The 18,848-nt window shown below is 47.1% G+C and overlaps 1 protein-coding gene across 3 annotated transcripts in view; it reads left to right on the top strand.

Annotated features, from left to right (window-relative positions):
• Nucleotides 1-18,848, top strand: part of AFF1 (AF4/FMR2 family member 1) — a 430,143-nt gene that overhangs the window by 104,359 nt on the left and 306,936 nt on the right. For all 3 annotated transcript variants that reach the window (XM_030190611.1, XM_030190612.1, XM_030190613.1), the window contains exon 2: nucleotides 8,947-9,067. In XM_030190611.1, the coding sequence (XP_030046471.1) occupies nucleotides 8,947-9,067 (121 nt within the window). The remainder of the gene's footprint in view (nucleotides 1-8,946; nucleotides 9,068-18,848) is intronic.

Consider the following 18,848-nt stretch of genomic DNA (forward strand, 5'->3'; position numbering starts at 1 on the left):
ACTCGTCTGACTTGATGAAATAATAATTCTGATAAGATACTTCTGTAACATGGTAAGTGTGAGATACTATAAAGTTCTGAACACTTGTGGGAATATGGGAGAGTTTAATAGTGTGCAGGATCAAGTTCTAAGGAAACCAGTTACCTGAGGGTAATAAAAGTTTATCTAAGATGTGGATAACCTGTTGTATGTAAAGGTGTTTTTCCTGTTAATATATCTAGTTTTGTGTTTATGTATGTATGTGTCTAGAGCTGATTTACATTTTTTTTTAATGTATGTTTGAAGACTGTAATCCACCAAGAGCAAGTACTTTAAAATTGGGGGACTATAAACTAATTCAAAATAATAAATATTTATTTTTATTATTTAGTAGTTATCTCACAGTAAATTTATTTTTTTTATTTTTGTTATATTTGTACCCCGCGCTTTCCCACTCATGGCAGGCTCAATGCGGCTTACATGGGGCAATGGAGGGTTAAGTGACTTGCCCAGAGTCACAAGGAGCTGCCTGTGCCTGAAGTGGGAATTGAACTCAGTTCCTCAGTTCCCCAGGACCAAAGTCAACCCCCCTAACCACTAGGCCACTCCTCTGTAATCCTTTTAGATGGTTAAAACATATATTGCGTAGCACGTTTTACAAAAGAATTGCACTTATTTTTTTTATTTTGATGACAACAGGTGGAAATTAGCAGTGCCAACTCAGGGCAAGCTTAGAGCTGCTGCAGGACCAAAAGCTCCAGCACCTCACCTTCCCCCTCTCTTCAGTACTGGCCCTAGCAGCAGAAGAAGCTGGTACAGTGTTAAATGCCACTTTTCTTACCAGCAGTTTGGGAGATGATGGAGAGAAGAGGGCAGAGCAGATTGGAGGGGGGAGAAGAATAGACTACTAGTAGTAAGAGGCTTTAGGGCACCTTGATTGGAGGGCGCTGGAAGGAGCCCTGCTATTTGGCCCTTGCTAAGGACATTTGCTGCAGTGACCTAACCTAAAGTACGCTGGGAGGGCATATATAATGGAAAGACTTCACAGGTAGCTGCTGCGAATGAAGGCTGATGGCCCAATACCTGTTCAGATTCCAAATGAGTTGAAAGCCCCAAAAGGAGCAGCTGCAATAACCGCTCAAGCTGTTGGCTGTCCAAAAAAAAAAAAAAAAAGAGAGAGAAACTGAATAACCAATAAATGAAGGGCACCACTACTATTATTTCTTATTTCTGTAGCTGTTCTAGATGTACACAGAGAATGGGATGAGGACGGGGACCCACGGTAACCACAGGGATGGGGACGGGGACAAACGTTTCCCCATGTCATTTTCTACTTTGAAGCCTGTTAATGAAGTGGACTGATGCAGACAACGATATTTTTATATTTTTGGAAAAACAGCAAACATGCTGGCCACAACTAGAAAAATTTCCATGGGGGATCCTGTACATTCTTGCTATCAACACATCTTCTAAGAAGACATCTTCTATTGCAGGAAGGACTGTGGAAGACAGGAGAGCTAGACTGAATCCTGAGATGCTAGATGACTTATTCCTCCCCAGGCTTCATAGGACATATTTCTGCCCTGCTAGGGCATACAGAACGGGTTGTATTTTATACCCCTGGATACTTTAACAGGGCAGATTAGGATTCCTTGCGGTAGAAGAAGTCAGCTATTGTTGGGGTTGGAAGGGTGGCGGGGGGGGGGGGGGGGTATTATAGCTGCTTGTTGTTGTTATTGTTTTCTATTCTTAATTTATATACAACAGTTGCACAGCATATTGTTCCTTTCTATACTTAATAAAAAGATTTTAAGTATAAAATCATAAGTGTTTGAGGCTTCTGCAGATGAGGATAGGGCCTGCGGGGATGGGACGAGGATGAAGACAGAACCTGTGGGGACAGACAGAACCCATCGGGACGGGGACAAACTTTGTCCCTGTGTCATTCTCTACACAGTGCTATTAACAAACATATAAGAGACAGTTCCCGTTTGACAGAGCTTACACTCTATCCAAGACATAACTGGGATGAATAAAAGATTATGGGAATGTTGAGAAAAATGTGAATGTTGAAACAGGGAAGTTGTAAATAGAATTCTTTCTGAGAAAGGAGTGGTGATTAGTGGAGGGCCTCAGGGTTCTGCTGTGGCTGGAGACTGTTCTGTTCAAGATTTTTTTTAATTAATTTTTGTTACCAAACACAAAATACCAAGTCCATATAACAGTAATAGTTTGTTACATCAAGTTTCTACTATCCCCATCCCACACTTGAAGTTAATCAACCTCAATTGTACCCTGGGTTTACAAGGCTGTTTAGCCTTAACAATTAAGTAACTGACTGCGTGCTTCAGGTGTCAACGATGTCCAGAAAGGTTCCCACACCAGTTGGAACTTATTACCCTCCTGAGTATCCATATCCTTATTGACACAGCACTCCATCGCCACCTGCTTATAACATGGCCATCCTCCACTGTGTCTGCCCCGGAGCCTAAAGTGAAAAGGGTTAGTAGGACAGTAGGAGAAGTTGGTCTTTTCACAGAAGATGGCCCTGAGGGAGATTGCAGAATGAAGAGAGATCTTAAGAAAGCTGATGGAGTGTATGAGTGAGTGCCTTGCAGCTGCTGTTCAGAGCAGCAGCTCCCCTCCCCACCCCCCCCCAAGTATCATTTTTATTGTGCAGAAACCCAGTGGAGCAATATGCAGTGGGGGGGGGGGGGGGGGGGGAGGGAGGTGGTGGCAGGGTTGAAGTACTGCTGTTCACTACTGAGCAAGAGAGATATCTCAGGTTGGTTATTTCCGATGATCTCCTAAGCAGCAAGCAGTGCAACAATGTGGAAAGCAGATCCAGAGAACTGCCTAGGGTATTGCTGCCGGTTTTTCAAACGTGGATGAAATACTCTGCCTCTGTTCCTGCCTGTATGGAAAAGCGACGGTCTTATGCCTCTAGAAACTGCTTGAGCAGCTACCACCATTTCCTTGTACCTGCCTGCGTAGCTTAACACCACTGATGTGTCCTGGTCACTGTGCTAAAATCTGTGGCACGTATGCATCGTCATTCATGGGAAGGGAATTCTTCTCAAATTCTGTTTTGCACAGTTGTGCCTTTCAGCTTGGTTTACTCCTGGGGAAATTATGCACAGTTGGAAAGCGAGTGCATAAAAATATTATTTTTAAAATGTATGTTTGAAACTTAAAGGGAATATAGGCTCAGGTGTAACACTAGAAAATATTTCTTAAGGAAATGCTAGCTGATGCATTGAAGAGTCTCACAGTGGAAGTGGTGGAAACTAAATTTAGTAGCAGAACTCATGAAGGCATGGGATAAGCTCATAGGCTTCTCAGTTATGAAAGAGAGATGGGGATGACAGATCAACTAGGGCCAAAAGTACTGCATTAGGAAATAAGTTATCTTTTATCTGGCGTCATTCGTGTTTGTCTTCCTGTGGTGTAGCTGGCTGTACAACACTACTCCTGTTCTGCTACTATGCTCTCTGTTTTGTGGGAATATCATGTTCCCTGGCTGATACAGTAGATTTTTCTACCACGTGGGAGAATTGCACAGCCTGGAAGCGAGTATTAAAATAGATATAATCCATGACTCTCACCCTTTCTATTGTAACAGAAAAGTTGGGAGACTGATGGGCTGTTGCTGTTCATTTGTGTTGTAAGTGGTGTGGAGAAGAGGAAAGGGCATGATGTTGGAGGAAACAGATGTACTGTTCAGCTTTTGTATACCGAGGCCCTCTCTTTTATGTCTGGTCTTAGTGAACCAGGCACCTCTGGATGTCGAGATTGGTGCTCTAACCACAAGGCCACTCCTCTACTTTGGCCACATGCACAAACATGTGCCTACCTGTGTAGATAGTTCTGTAGTTATATGATCTGTGGCTTTGGAAAAATCTTTTTGATGGCATTGTCTTAAATTAGTAGATGGGTCACTGTTGGAAACAGGATATTGGGCTTGATGGACCTTCTGGCTCTTATGTTTTTAGATCCCAGGGAAACAAAGTAGGTCATTAAGGTGCTGATTTTGAAAGCACAGACTTACAAAGTTACATAAAGGCATATTTTCAAAGCACAAGACTTGCAAACTTACATAGTAACCTATGGAATAGTAATCTATGGCACTTCGGGCCTCTTTTACTAAACTATGCTAGTGATTCCCAGTGTGGCAAATGCACTGCAACCCAATTAATTTTGGATGGGCTGCCACACAGGAATCACGAGGTTTAGTAAAAGAGGCCCTCTGAAAGTGCACATCGGGGCCTTAAACACAGATGATCAAAAGCCCCGCGCTGTTCTAAACAGTGCTGTAAAATAGCGGTGGAACAGCACAGGGCTATACCGCACCAATGATGAGAGATAATTGCATGCAGATTTAAGCACGCAATTATCTCTGATCATGGGGGAGAATTGTGCCTGAGCATGCGTTCAGCACAATCCTTCTGCAATTGTTTGACAGGTCTGGGCTGTCAAAAGCCCAAACCTGTCAAACACAGGGGCTGGAGGTCCATGGGACCACCAGGCCCCAACTACCCCTGCCCCAAGCAACGGGGGCTGGAGGTCTGGCGGACCTCTGGTCCCCCTGACAATCCCCCCCAGGTGGGCGACCAACCCAACCCACCCCCCCCCCCAGCGACAGGGGGGCTGGAGGTCAGCTGGACTTCCGCCCCCCCCCCGATGATCCCCCCCCTCCCAGGTTCAGGGAGGGCTGGAGATCCGGTGGGTCTCCAGCCCCCCCTAGTCCCCCAGCAAGGGGGTCCCTTGTGGTCCAGTCCCCCCTACCTTGTGTGTTGGAGGAGGGAGGGTAGCCTGCCTCTCTCCTCTTCCTGCAAAATGGCACACTGGATACACTGGGCAGGGCTGGGCATCACCATTTTGCAACGTTGCAGGAGCCCACCAGATCTCCATCCCTCCCTGAACCTGGGGGGTTGGTTGGTCACCAGGGACCTTTTGCTGGGGGAGTTGGGGGGGGGGGGGCTGGAGACCCACCGGATCTCCAGCACTCCCTGAATATGGGGGGGGGGGGTTCATCGGGGGGACCGAAGGTCCGCCGGACCTCCGGCCCCCTGTCACTGGCAGGTTTGTTGTTGGGGGGAATGGGGGGGCTGCCAGCAAGCAAATGCATGCTGGACAGGGCTCACCATTCCTCCCCAATGATCTGCAAACCCTAATGCCAGCTCGGCGCTGATGTAGGGTTTCCGCGGCCAGCGACCCAATTTTTGGCGCACTGGTCGCTGATCATTGGGATGAATATGTTTAGCCCTGTTTAGCATGCTAGTTGCGTTCAGAGCCCTCGAGCGTGTTGTATCACGCGCTTGAGGGGCTCTGATCATGGGGCATTAGACGCCTCTAGCGCCGGTGTTTGCTTCTGATCATCCCCCTATAAGTGCTTTGAAAATGAGCCCCACCTATGTAACTTGGTAAGTCTATGTGCTATGAAAATGAGCCTCTAAATCCCCTGAAAAGGCATCACACACACATGCGATTTGGATTGCAACACACATAAATGTAGCAAATTATGAGTGATTTTAATTTTGTGATTTTTTTTTTTTAAGTTCAGCATAAATTTATGCACATTTCTCTACATGTGTTTTGAGGATTGCCTGCATTTAGTGTGGCATGAGAGGTTATTTTTGTGGATCTAAACATTTTATTGTCTCGTCTTCATTTTTTTTGTTATATTTTTCAGATGTAAACACAACAGCATTCTCTGTGCCAGGAAACATTTTCCAGGTACAGAGTATGACTCATCAGACCAAGAATTATGATCACAGCATGTCCTCAACATGCCATTTTCTTGCAGGAGATTTTCTCCACACGGATGCTGTTTGTTTCTAGCAGTATTTTTTTCCCATTGAAACAGCAGTACTTGCAAAAATATGTTTAGATAATTCAGTTGAGTTTGATTTTACTTCTGTGTGTGTGGTTTGTTTGGGTTTTTTTCTATTTTTTAATGCTAAGATCCCCTTTTCATTTTGTTATTTTTATAAATCTGGGGAGCTATTTAGTGTTTTAACAACTGTTGGCAGAGTTTTCAAAAACTTAATGTAATAACTGTTTTCATGCATACAAACCCTTCTAGTGACAGATTAATTATGTCAGTTTCTGGTTAGGTACTTGCTGCTTTCTATTCATATTTTGAATCAGGTAGCACATTTCAGCATGCACTTAATCCTTAATTAGTTTAAAAGTCTTTGCCACAGAATGGGGAGAAAGGCTAAGGCCCTGATGATCAAAAGCAAATGCGGAAGTTAGAAGCCATTATCTCCGTACTAGCGCTCGTGTTTGCTCCTGCCCGATGATCAGAGCCGGCCAGTGCGTGTAACAAATGCAGTTCACATAAACAGTCTGGTCTAAGGCAGCAGAGGAGGAGGAAGCGACCTGATGTGCAGCAGTCAAGGTTGCCAGGTTTAAATACATTTTCCGACCCCAAACCAGTTGAAAACCCGCCCAAAACCGCACACCCCCGCTGTCATCAACCCCACCCAGCCATCACCAACCATGCCCCCGATGTCACCAACTCCGCCCACAACGTCACCGACATTAACACATTGTTAACACGTCGTTGACACGTCGTTAACCACGCCCCCCCCGCGGGGCGAGAAAACCTGCAGCCGGCGAAGAAAAAAACAACCCGCCCAACGAAATAAAAAACCGCCCAAAAAACCGCGACCCGCAGCGGGCAAAAATTTCCCACAGCGGGTCGCATAAAGCCGCCCAATTGGGCTGGAAAACCGCAACCCTGGCAACAGTGGCAGCAGTTCACTGCCTCCCTCTCCTGCTGCATGATCTCTGCAGAAGTCACTTAACCTTCCATTACCCCAGGTACTAAATAAGTACCTGTATATAATATGTAAACCACTTTGATTGTAACCACAGAAAGGCAATATATCAAGTCCCATCCCCTTTCTCTTTACCCGATGCCAGCACTGAGCAGAATTCTGCACTGTGCAGTTGCACTGCATTCCCCCAGGGAGTATTAAATAGAGAATACAACATCCAGTCTTCCCTACCCCTCCCTCCCAATTTTCTGAAGTCAGAGCTCCTGGGATTGATTGGGGACGCTGTGGAGATCACAGCCTCCAAGAGGGAGGAAGCTTCAGCTGTTGTGGAATATAGTGACACCTTGTGGCTCATCATAGAGGTCACAGTTGCAGGATTCCAGAGGGAACCTTGGTGTTAGACCCATGGCCAAGGCTGACTAGGCCCAGGTGAATTGGAGGGAGGGAGGGGAGATGGGATATAAAACAGGAGGGAAAACCCTGGGAATTTGTGAATAAAGATTTGTTGTGTCATATCCCCAAGGAGTTTAAAAAAGGTTTGGACGGCTTCCTAAAGGAAGAGTCCATAGACCATTATTAAATGGACTTGGGGAAAATCCACTATTTCTGGGATAAGCAGTATAAAATGTTTTGTACTTTTTTGGGATCTTGGCAGGTATTTGCGATCTGGATTGGCCAGTGTTGGAAACAGGATGCTGGGCTTGATGGACCTTTGGTCTTTCCTAGTATGGCAGTACTTACGAGGCTAGTTTCAGTTGAGCAGGAAGTAGCCTGCTCCTCACTTTCATCTCCCTCTTTTCACAAAAAAAAAAAAAAAGTTAAAACCCACAGAAATGGTGGCTATTTACATTTTAAAATTAGTGCATATAATGTTGGTCTATCTAGGGACTGGTGAGCATATAAACGTTTAAGCCAAGCTGCTTCCACTTGTTTCTGATTGTGACAAGGGGAGGACAAGAATTGCTTGCGACATAAAGAACTGGATGTTTTAGTGCTGCTGTACTAGCCCCTCACAAGCTGGATGGCATAAATGTCTTAGAAGTCTTCCTTGTTAGGTGTCCTGGACAAGCTGCATTAGGTTGATATTGAAAATTACTATTTAGTGGAGCAGATCTAATCCACTAGATCTTTTGTCCAGAATGCCTTAACTGGTACTACAATGCTGTACACTTCCCCCTCTCCTCCGTTTTTATTAACTTAGAAGATTGGTTTAATTTCCTCTCTCCTTTCTAGTAGAGTTGTTGCAGTAGCAGTCTGCTTTCCAGTGGCGTAGCTACAGTTGGGCCTGGGTGGGCTCAGGCTCACCCAGAGGTAGAACTTCACATCAAAATCTCTCCTCCTCTGCATCACCCTGGCATCTGCCTGCCTGTCGCTGAGCCCCGTCCCTCCCCCAGTGTACCTTACAGGTGTCCCCAGAACCTGCAGTGATCCATTATTTCTGCCTGCACCAGCCCCACAGGCTTCTATCAGCCGGGTCCCGGCCTTGCTGATGTCATTTTCTGCTCCCTGTCTGGCGGGGCCGGCACAGGCAGCAATAGTGGATCACTGCAGGTGCCGGGGATGCCTGTAAGGTACACCGGGGAGGGACGGGATTCAGCGATGAGCGGGCAGATTCCGAGACGCTGCGGGGGCCGGTGCAGGCAGCAATAATGGATCACAGCAGGCGCCAGGGATGCCAGTAAAGTACACTGGGGAAGGACAGGGTTCACCGACAGGCAGGCAGATGCCGAGACGCTGCAGAGGAGGAACGATGTTGACGAGGCAGGTGAAAAAACAACCTACATTTTTTTAGATTTCCGGGGGGGGGGGGGGGGGGGGTGCGTGGCATGGTGTGGTAGGGCCCGTCTAAATTAACTCTGGGCCTATCCAAAATAATGGGTCTGGCTACGCCACTGGTACTCTCTGAGAGGCCTGAACCCTAGCTTTCTTTCATGTGTTCGCTGAAGTCCAATCAGTAGGTTTTGCTATCCAATGGCCAAGTTTCTTTTCCCAGGTTTGTGAGCCCTGGCACTGCAGCATCTTTAGTTCCTACCTAGGAAGTCTGAGAAGCAAGCAAAGGTCTGTTGAGGATGAAAAGCTGATTATGAATCCTAGTCAAGGCTGATCTAGTATGAGTTGATTTCTGGCTAATTAAAATTTGTATTTTGATCACAGCTCAGCTTTCACTGTTTTACCTTTACAGTTTATACAATGAAGACAGAAATTTGCTTCGTCTCAGAGAACGAGAGAGAAGGACCCAAGAAGCTCTTCAAGAGAGAGAGACTTTCCTTGACAATGCTCCACTCTTTGCAGAACCCTACAAGGTATTTATAATTAAGTCAATTTTCAAACAGACAACAGAGGAGGACCTTTCAGAGAATCACAGAGGCCTGGGCCAGTGCAAATTTTGGAGATTAGAAGGCTCCAGAGTCCTGGAATAGAGAGTTGCATGGGAATAAAAATCTAACCCGTCTGTGCTGGAATCATCTAACCCATTTCTGTCCGTCCACGCTGGAATCTAACCCATCCCCATCTGTCCCCGTGGGGAATCTAACCCATCCCCACCTGTCCCTGCCACAAGTAATCTCCTCCATCCCAGCTCTCGGCCTCTCAGCCCTTGCAGTGCTGCAGTCACCTTGACTCCTCCCCCCACCCAAAGAAATCCAGATTCTATAAACAGTAAAAATACTAGTAAAAGTAACATAAATCATTGTTTTCTGTACTCTGCGAAGACAGCAGATGTATAGATTAGCACAGGACCCAAAGTAGTCCAAATTCCAAAACAAGTAAAGTCGGAAGCAACACAGTTTATACCTAATTGTTCAGCCACACTTAGGATTCACCTTTGCGTTTAAAAAGCAAAACCATGTGCATGTAAGGACTAGATAAATGAATTAAAACAAAGTTTAAAGCAAATGCCCTTAATATATAATACTTGGTAGCAATAATGAAACAGTGATAGAATATTCACACAGCAAGTAGCCTGAGGCAACAGATTTATTTTCTGCTGAACATAATTAACTTTGAATTTGGCGGCTAATAGTGTGCTGAACTGGACAATGTTGGCATATTTAGACTGACGTTGTTCAAAACATCTGCTTGAAGGAAGCCCTTTTCTAATTATTTAACACCTATCTGTGAAAAACTAGTAATACAAATATACCACTACAATGCACAAAACAAAAGGTCCTACATGCCACCTTTCTTTTGATGTAGGCACAGGAAAAAGAAAAGATTTTAAATGCTCCCAGGTTTCAACCTAACTCATGTTAGGCGGCTGAGGGGAGATATGATAGAGGTCTATAAAATAATGAGTGGAGTTGAACGGGTAGATGTGAAACGTCTGTTCATGCTTTCCAAAAATACTAGGACTAGGGGGCATGCGATGAAGCTACAATGTAGTAAATTTAAAACGAATCGGAGAAAATCTTTCTTCACTCAACGTGTAATTAAACTCTGGAATTCATTGCCAGAGAATGTGGTAAAGGCGGTTAGCTTAGCAGAGTTTTAAAAAGGTTTGGACGGCTTCCTAAAGGAAAAGTCCATAGACCCGTATTAAATGGACTTGGGGAAAATTCACTATTTCTGGGATAAGCAGTATAAAATGTTTTGTACATTTTTGGGATCTTGCCGGGTATTTGTGACCTGGATTGGCCACTGTTGGAAACAGGAGGCTGGGCTCGCTGGACCTTTGGTCTTTCCCAGTATGGCAATACTTATTTACTTAATGTGGGATATAAATGTCATAAATAAGTAAATAGATAGAAACTCTGAATGTTGAGCTCCCGAATCTCATAACATGTCTGTTTTAGTAGCTCTTGCCCCTCCAAATGAGACACTGATTATGATTTATAACAAATTACTACTCTACCTATGAAGCATTATTGCGTTATTTTGAAACAATTTTTTATCGATGACAATATAGAATAAACAGTACAAGAATACATTCCAAATGTCCAGGATAACAGCATTGTCAAAATCAAATATGACATTTGTATAGAGAAGATAAAACTAGATAGTCACCATTTCCTTATTAATATAGAAAGAAACCCATTCTCCACCCCAAGCCTATCCCCCACTCCCCTCCCCCAAAACATGACCAAAACTAGATGAAGCCAGACTTTGGTCCTCAATGAAAGGAAAAAACAAACAGGAGACCGGGTTCCTTTAGGTCTCCTGGAACCATCCAAGCTCAAATGATATCCCTACTGTACCCCCTCCTCCCCAGTCTTCCCCATAACCCCTTTATCCCACTGTCATCTCGTATGCTACGACCCAGAGATCAGTGTGTGAATAAACTCCTCCCAAATGAGTAAAAACTTCTGTGTACGTTTAGGAAAGGAAGAAGCATCCTGAGCCTCTCACATGGGCAAGGCATGCATAGGAGTCAACGTTTCAAATTTATTGGGGGTGCTAAGCCCTGTGAAAATAACCCCTCCCTGGACACACACAAAGAATTTTCTCAATATTGGGGTGCTCAACCACCCACAGAGTCGGCTCCTATGAAGGCATGCACCTGATTCCGCCAACTCCAGAACAATGGAGCTTCTACAGATACCCAGGCCTGCATTATACATTTAATCACCACCAACCTCAATTTTTGAAATAAAGTAATTTTCCCTTTTCCTCCTAGAGTTTCATTATTCATTATTCTCAACAAATAAGTCTGTGGGAGTAAAGAAATTGTCATATGAGGGGTGTGCCCTAGATATAATGATAGAGTTCACTGCAGAAAAGCTGTATCTTTCAATAGCTCCAAGCTGAATGATAGAATGAATTTTCCTCTGCAGCACATTTAAGACACTGCAGTTGGGAAGTATTTGCTCTATGTATGAATCTAAAGTGTGTTTCTTGTGATATCGATGTTTTCACTATCTGTGGTGTTTTCCATGAAGTTACAAGCATCTTCCACTTCCGCAATGGGGTACCCAGGTCCTGCTTCCATCTCTCTCGCAACCAGTCATACTCCTTCTCCCTCACTTGACCACTAAGTGCTTTATGAAGGCCCGCAATAAGTAGTCTCTCTTCTGCCAATGAGCTAACCCCCACCCCCCCCATATTTACTCCCCCACCTTCGCCCCAAGTGCCAATCGTTATAAACTATTATAGTAATGTTTCAGCAGACAATAAATGAAATGGTCTTCTCACACCCTGATATTCATAGGGATGAGATCATCCAAGGTCTTTATTGTGCCTTCTGGGGTGAGCACTTGTTCCAAAAGAAGCAATCTCCTAGCCTCCCATCTGACAAAGGCATTATTTTGCCATCCAGGCACGAAATCAAGATTACCACAAAGGGGCAGTTGATCGGTGCTGCGCGGGTCATCTCCCAGCAGGTTGACCAAAAAGTTCCATGCCTCACGTAGGGGATGGAGAAGCACACTTAAACCCCAACGATGTGGAATCGTCCGATGATAGGATTGTAGAAAGGAAGGAAAGTGGTAGGGAGAAAATAAAGCTCGCTCGTAATCAATAGGAGCGAGATCCTGACCTCCAGTAATCCAATCAAATAAGTGTCGCAAGAAACATGCAATATTATATAGCCTATTGTTAGGTAAACTAAGACCTCCTGTAGCCCAGTTACTCATCAGCCAAGGAAGTCTGATCTTAGCTTTCTTACCCACCCAGCAGAATCTAGCAAACAGCCTATTTTGGCAAACGAGATCCTTTTTCAGTAACCGTAAAGGAAGAGTTTAAAGTAGATAAAGCCATCTGGGAATCACAATCATCTTAATCAAATTTATCCTTCCCAGCAACGATAGAGATAATGTATGCAGGCTTCCAGCTGGTGTCTGGTCTCTTCCAAGAATTGGGAAACGTTTAAAGAGTACAGATCTCTTGAGATCATACCCAACTGCACACCCAGATAATGAAACTACCATTCGCCCAGCAAAGAGGAAAAGCATGCCCACAAAGGTGCCAAACTTCCACATCAGATTGCAGTGCTACCAGCTTCTGGAGGTTCAGCTTGAAACCCACAAAGTCTCCCTATTCTAACAAGCTCTCTGTCCAACAATGCCGGTAAGAAATCTTGAGGGTCCACTAGTTGCACCAAGAGATGAAACAATGGGCCCCCAGGATCACCCTCTTAATCTCCGGATTAGCATAAATATCTGTGAACAGGTTCCAGTGTGAGGATAAATAATAACGGAGATAGCGAGCAGCCCTGGTGGGTCCCCATGAAGGATAGGGAAGGCCTTCCATGTAAATCCATTGACCACCACCTTCACCCTAGGGTTAGCATATTAAAGCTAATAAAAATTGGATAAAGTTGTCCCCAAAATCATATTTCTTTAGAACCGAGAACATAAAATCCCAGGTAACCCGGACAAATGCCTTCTCTGTATCGAAGCTTACCAGCAGAGAAGGTAAAGACACCCATTCCTAGTGTGCCAGTGAGGCAAGGATTTTATGAACATTTTTAGCCGCAGAGCGCTCCTTAACCAACTCTACCTGAGCCTCGTGCAGAAAAGTAGGTAAAATAAGGGCCATTCTGTTGGCCAGAACCTTAGCCAATATCTTAGTTTCCACATTCAGTAATGATATTGGTTGATATGAATTCAGGGACAGTGGGTCCTTGCCCGGCTTTAAAAGAACCACAATATGAACCCATATTCAAATTCTCCCTCCCCCCCCCCCCCCCCAATACATGACCTGAAGTGAGAAGAGCATTAAACATATCAGTTAATGGCGGAATCACCATCTCCCAGAATCCTGTAACATTCCATGCACATGCCATCTGATCCCGGAGCCTTAAGCAACGGGCATTGTCTCAAGGTCCTCCCTCTCAGCTGATGATATACCCGGCAAAGGTAGTCCCTCTAAGTATTGCTCTGTATTGCTCCCCCAGAAGACCCTCATCCTCAGGTGTGTCATAGAGGCTCTGCAAGTGGGTGCGAAAGCAGGCTGCAATGTCAGAATCTGTGGGAAGTAATTTTGCCTCCTGTTGTACGGATCGTATGAACCCTACAGGATCCAGTCAAACCAGAAACTAAGTGTGCCATCAATTGATCTCCCTAGTTCCCCTGCCTGTAGAGACAATATTTGTAGAAGGCCAGAGATTTGACCACTCACTGATGAAGTAGCTCGAGTGAGATTTGAAGCTTGTTATTCTGTTATACTTTCTCTGTGTACATCCATATGTTGCACAAGCTGGCATGTTTGAAAATATAAGCAAGATTAAATAAAAATGCCACCAACAATAAAGAACTACAACGTGGATGCAGCAGCTCATAGGTTTGCTTGCTTTGTTTTGAGTGTATGGCGATGACGGCTGCGCAAGGAAGGGGAAACAGAGACTCACTTAAATGGCTTCAACTTTTTATCATCCCGACTCCATCCATCCACCTCCCTTTCAGCCCTGGGTGCCCTCCAGGCACATACCTCAAGGTACCTTGGTGGTCTAGTGGCTTCTTCGTAGCAGGAAAGATCCCCACTCCTGCCTGATGCTGCAACTCTGATTCTCTTGTCTCTGTTTTTTTTAAAATGGCTGCTGAGACTTCCAGCGGTGTGGACTCGCAAGACTTCTGCTGGAAGTCTCGGCAGCCATTTTTAAAAAATGGCGACGAGAGGATCAGCATCGCAGCATTGGGCAGGAAAGAGTGGGGATCTTTCCTGCCCTGAAGAGGCCACTAGACCACCAGGGTACTTTGAGTATGTGCTGGGAAGGCACTTCAGCGGGAATCCCACAGGGCCTGGACCCATCCCTGCGGGATCCCCGCAGGATTTCTGCGGTACCTGTGGGAATCACGCTATCCCGTGCAGCTCTCTGTCCCAGAACTCATAATAACAATAATTTTTTTTTTAAATCCCAAACAATCTAGAAGCAGATTAAGACAAATTTTTAGCTGTTAAGTATACAAACTTGTTTATAACTGAGGAAAAATCAGATAGCTGAATCATTTTCGTATTCAGTTTCAAAATATAGATGTATGCGAATATGCATACATATATATATAATTATTTTTACTAAACAAGCCCAACCCCCTTCTGATAGGCCCCAAGTTTAAAACTGTTTTGCTATATGTATAGTGGCACATGGATATTCAGTGAACTGGAGAGCTGAATGTCTTGCTTTTTGAAAATTGACCTAAATGTGCACAGTAAGTGATGGGGATTTTTTGTATCTGTATAACAAATGTTAAATTACAGAAAATGTATACTGATCCTTGTTCACGCCAAGAAGCAAAACTATATATTTGTGTCAGTTTATAAATAACCTTCAGATGTTTGTGATGATATTTTTCTCTATTGGTATGCTTTATAGACTTCAGTCTTGCTTTTTCCCCAGAAATGTGCCCTGTTCATTTGCAGGATCCAAGGAGCAGGCAGAGCTCTGGAGTCTCAATGCATGGATGAGACAATGAAATAGAAAAGAGGGACTTAGATTTTGTTAGAACTATGCAATATTCTGAGGAAGAGGAGCCTATTCTGAAACATTGGACTCCAACTTAACTGGGTTGGAACCAGGATGCTGGTGCTAACATTTAGAAAGGAGCTAGAGCAGCTTTTAAACTAGAACTTGGGCGAAAGCTGACAGTTGGTTGGGAACATATGGTTTGGAGTGAGGCATCTTTGAAAGATGCTGTCAAAACAGAGAAGTTAGGGCATCCTGATAGGATGCAACAAAGAAAAGTAAATGAGGAGTGTTCAAGGGAACAGCAGAATAAAGATTGTGTATTATCCCTGTCAACTGCTAAGCGGCTTGTAGATGCAAATATAAAATACACTCTGAAATGTCTATATACAAATTCTAGAAGTCTAAATAAATAAGATGGAAGAGTTAGAGTAGATAACACTAAATTAAGAGGTAGATATAATAAGCATTTCAGAGACCTGCTGGAAGAAGGTTAACCAATGGGACAGTTTAACTGTTTAGAAATTATAATCACAATGATAAGGTGGATCAAATTGGAGGAAGGGTGCCACTATATGTTGAAGACGGAATTGAGTCATAGAATACAAATTCAATAGGAAGTAGATTACAGCCTGCTGTCTGGCCAAAACAAATAGACATATGATGAAATGTTAACAGAAATTAAGGAAGCCAACAAATTTGGCAACATGATGATAGGTGATTTCAATTATTCCAGTATTGGCTGGATAAATGAGTTCTCCGAGGACAAGCAGGCTGCTTGTTCTCACGACTGGGTTGACGTCCGCGGCAGCCCCCACCAACCGGAAGAAGCTTCGCGGGACGGTCGGCACGCAGGCCACGCCCACCGCGCATGCGCGGCCGCCTTCCCGCCCGTGCGCGACCGCTCCCGCCAGTTACTTTTTTTCCGCGACTGAGAGAGTGGTGCGTTTGCCTCTCTCTCTGTTCAGCCGCCGGATTTTCGACCGCGTTTACGCGGATCGTCGCTTGGACCGTTCGGTTCCCTCTGTTTTTGTATTGTTTTAAAGAAAAGAAAAAAAAAAAAAAAAGAATTTTTTTGCGCGTGTGGAGCACGCGCTCCCCTTTTTTCCCTCGCTTTCTAGCGGGGACGCCACGTTGCGGCCTAGTGGCCGCTCGGTCGGTTGATTTTTTCGTGGTGTGATTTTAGCCACCATTGCCGACTTTGACTTCGCCGACGCGATTTTTCCGTCGATGTCCTCGAAGGTCCCGAGTGGATTTAAGAAGTGTGGTCGCTGCGGCCGGCCGATCTCGCAGACCGACACCCACGCTTGGTGCCTCCAGTGCCTCGGGCCGGAGCACAATCTCAAGTCGTGCGCTTTGTGTCTCGGTCTCCGGAAACGGACTCAGGTTGCGAGGCAAGTTCTGCGGGACCGTCTTTTTGGAACTTGCGCCGGCCCCTCGACGTCGACCTCGACGGCATCGGTATCGAAGGCCGGTTCTTCGGTACCGGTATCGATGCCCGAGACATCGGCACCGATGGCAGCGACCCCAGGAGAACAGGTCCCGTTGGCCCGCCGGTCCGCCGGTGAGAGTGGGGTTGAGAGGCCGCGTGGGCAGTCGGCCCCGGTCACTCCCTCAACTCGTGAGCCACGGGACCGAACCCTGTCGGACCCGGTACCCTCGAGACCGAGGGGGATCGACCTCCTCCTCCTCCATGCCCTCCGGCGCCGGTGACGTGCACCGGAAAAAAGATAAGAAGCGCCGTCACCGGGAGCCCTCGGTGCACCCTGAAGAGGAGTCGACGCCGAAGCGTCATCGCAGAGAGGAGAGATCTCCGTCGGTGGTGGAGGTACCGACGCGTCGGGGTTCCGGCACCTCGGTGCCGTCTCCTGGCCCCCAGCAGCTTCTGGCACCGACACCCTTACCGGCCCCACCGCCTTTCCCGGCAGCGGGCCTGGACGAGTGCCTCAGAGCCATCCTTCCGGGGATCCTGGAAGGGCTGATGCGCCAGGCTGTGCCGGCGTCGGGGGTGCTTGCGCCCCCGGCGCCGATGACTGTGGCGCCGGCGAGCTCTAGCCCGGCGCCGGGGCTGTCGACACCGCCGCCGCTTGCGGTGCCGGTCTCGACCGCCACGCAGGTGGAGTCTCCGTCGACGTCGATGGAGGGAGCTCCGTCCCCGCCGGCGCGGGAGTCCACCGCTCGACGACACCGAGACCTTGGTGCCTCGACGTCGAGCCGGGCCCGGTACCGGACTCAGCTACATGAGCTAATGTCCGATACCGAGGATGAGGACTCGTGGGGGAAGAGGAGGACCCGAGATATTTCTCCTCAGAGGAGTCTACGGGCCTTCCCTCGGACCCCACGCCGTCACCGGAGAGGAAGCTCTCACCTCCTGAGAGTCTCTCCTTTGCCTCCTTTGTGCGGGATATGTCTATAAGCATTCCCTTTCCCGTGGTCTCTGTGGAAGAGCCAAGGGCCGAGATGCTCGAGGTCCTCGACTATCCATCACCACCTAGAGAGTCCTCCACGGTACCGCTGCACAATGTCCTGAAGGAGACGCTGCTTCGGAACTGGGTGCGACCACTAACTAACCCCACCATTCCCAAGAAAGCAGAGTCCCAGTACAGGATCCACTCTGACCCAGAGCTCATGCGGCCCCAGTTGCCCCATGACTCAGCGGTCGTGGATTCTGCTCTCAAGAGGGCACGGAGTTCGAGGGATACCGCCTCGGCGCCCCCGGGGCGGGAGTCTCGCACTCTGGACTCATTTGGGAGGAAGGCCTACCAATCCTCCATGCTCGTGACCCGCATCCAATCTTACCTGCTCTATATGAGCATCCACATGCGGACCAATGTGCAACAGCTGGCGGACCTGGTCGATAAGCTCCCGCCGGAGCAGTCCAGGCCTTATCAGGAGGTGGTCAGGCAGCTGAAGGCGTGCAGAAAGTTCCTGTCCAGGGGGATTTTTGACACCTGTGACGTGGCATCTCGTGCTGCGGCCCAAGGTATAGTGATGCGCAGGCTCTCATGGCTGCGTGCCTCTGACCTGGACAACCGCACCCAGCAGAGACTGGCTGACGTCCCTTGCCGGGGGGATAATATTTTTGGCGAGAAAGTCGAGCAGATGGTTGACCAACTGCATCAGCGGGAAACCGCTCTCGACAAGCTCTCCCACCGGTCGCCTTCAGCACCCGCCCCCGCGGGCGGGCGTTTTTCCCGGGCTCGGCAGGCTGCACCCTATTCTTTTGCGAAGCGTAGGTACAACCAGCCGGCCCGAAGGCCTCGTCAGGCACAGGGACAGCCCCAGCGCGCTCGTTCCCGTCAACAGCGTGCGCCTAAGCAGCCCCCTGCGCCTCCACAGCAAAAGCCGGGGACGGGCTTTTGACTGGATCCATGGGAACATAGCCGCCCTACAAGTGTCCGTACCGGACGACCTGCCGGTCGGAGGGAGGTTAAAATTCTTTCACCAAAGGTGGCCTCTCATAACCTCCGACCAGTGGGTTCTCCAAATAGTGCGGTACGGATACGCCCTGAATTTGGCCTCCCTGCCTCCAAATTGTCCTCCGGGAGCTCAGTCTTTCAGCTCCCATCACAAGCAGGTACTTGCAGAGGAACTCTCCGCCCTTCTCAGCGCCAATGCGGTCGAGCCCGTACCACCCGGGCAGGAAGGGCAGGGATTCTATTCCAGGTACTTCCTTGTGGAAAAGAAAACAGGGGGGATGCGTCCCATCCTAGACCTGAGAGGCCTGAACAAATTCCTGGTCAAAGAAA

The sequence above is a fragment of the Microcaecilia unicolor genome, chromosome 2, assembly GCF_901765095.1.
Source record: "Microcaecilia unicolor chromosome 2, aMicUni1.1, whole genome shotgun sequence".
Lineage (NCBI taxonomy): Eukaryota > Metazoa > Chordata > Amphibia > Gymnophiona > Siphonopidae > Microcaecilia > Microcaecilia unicolor.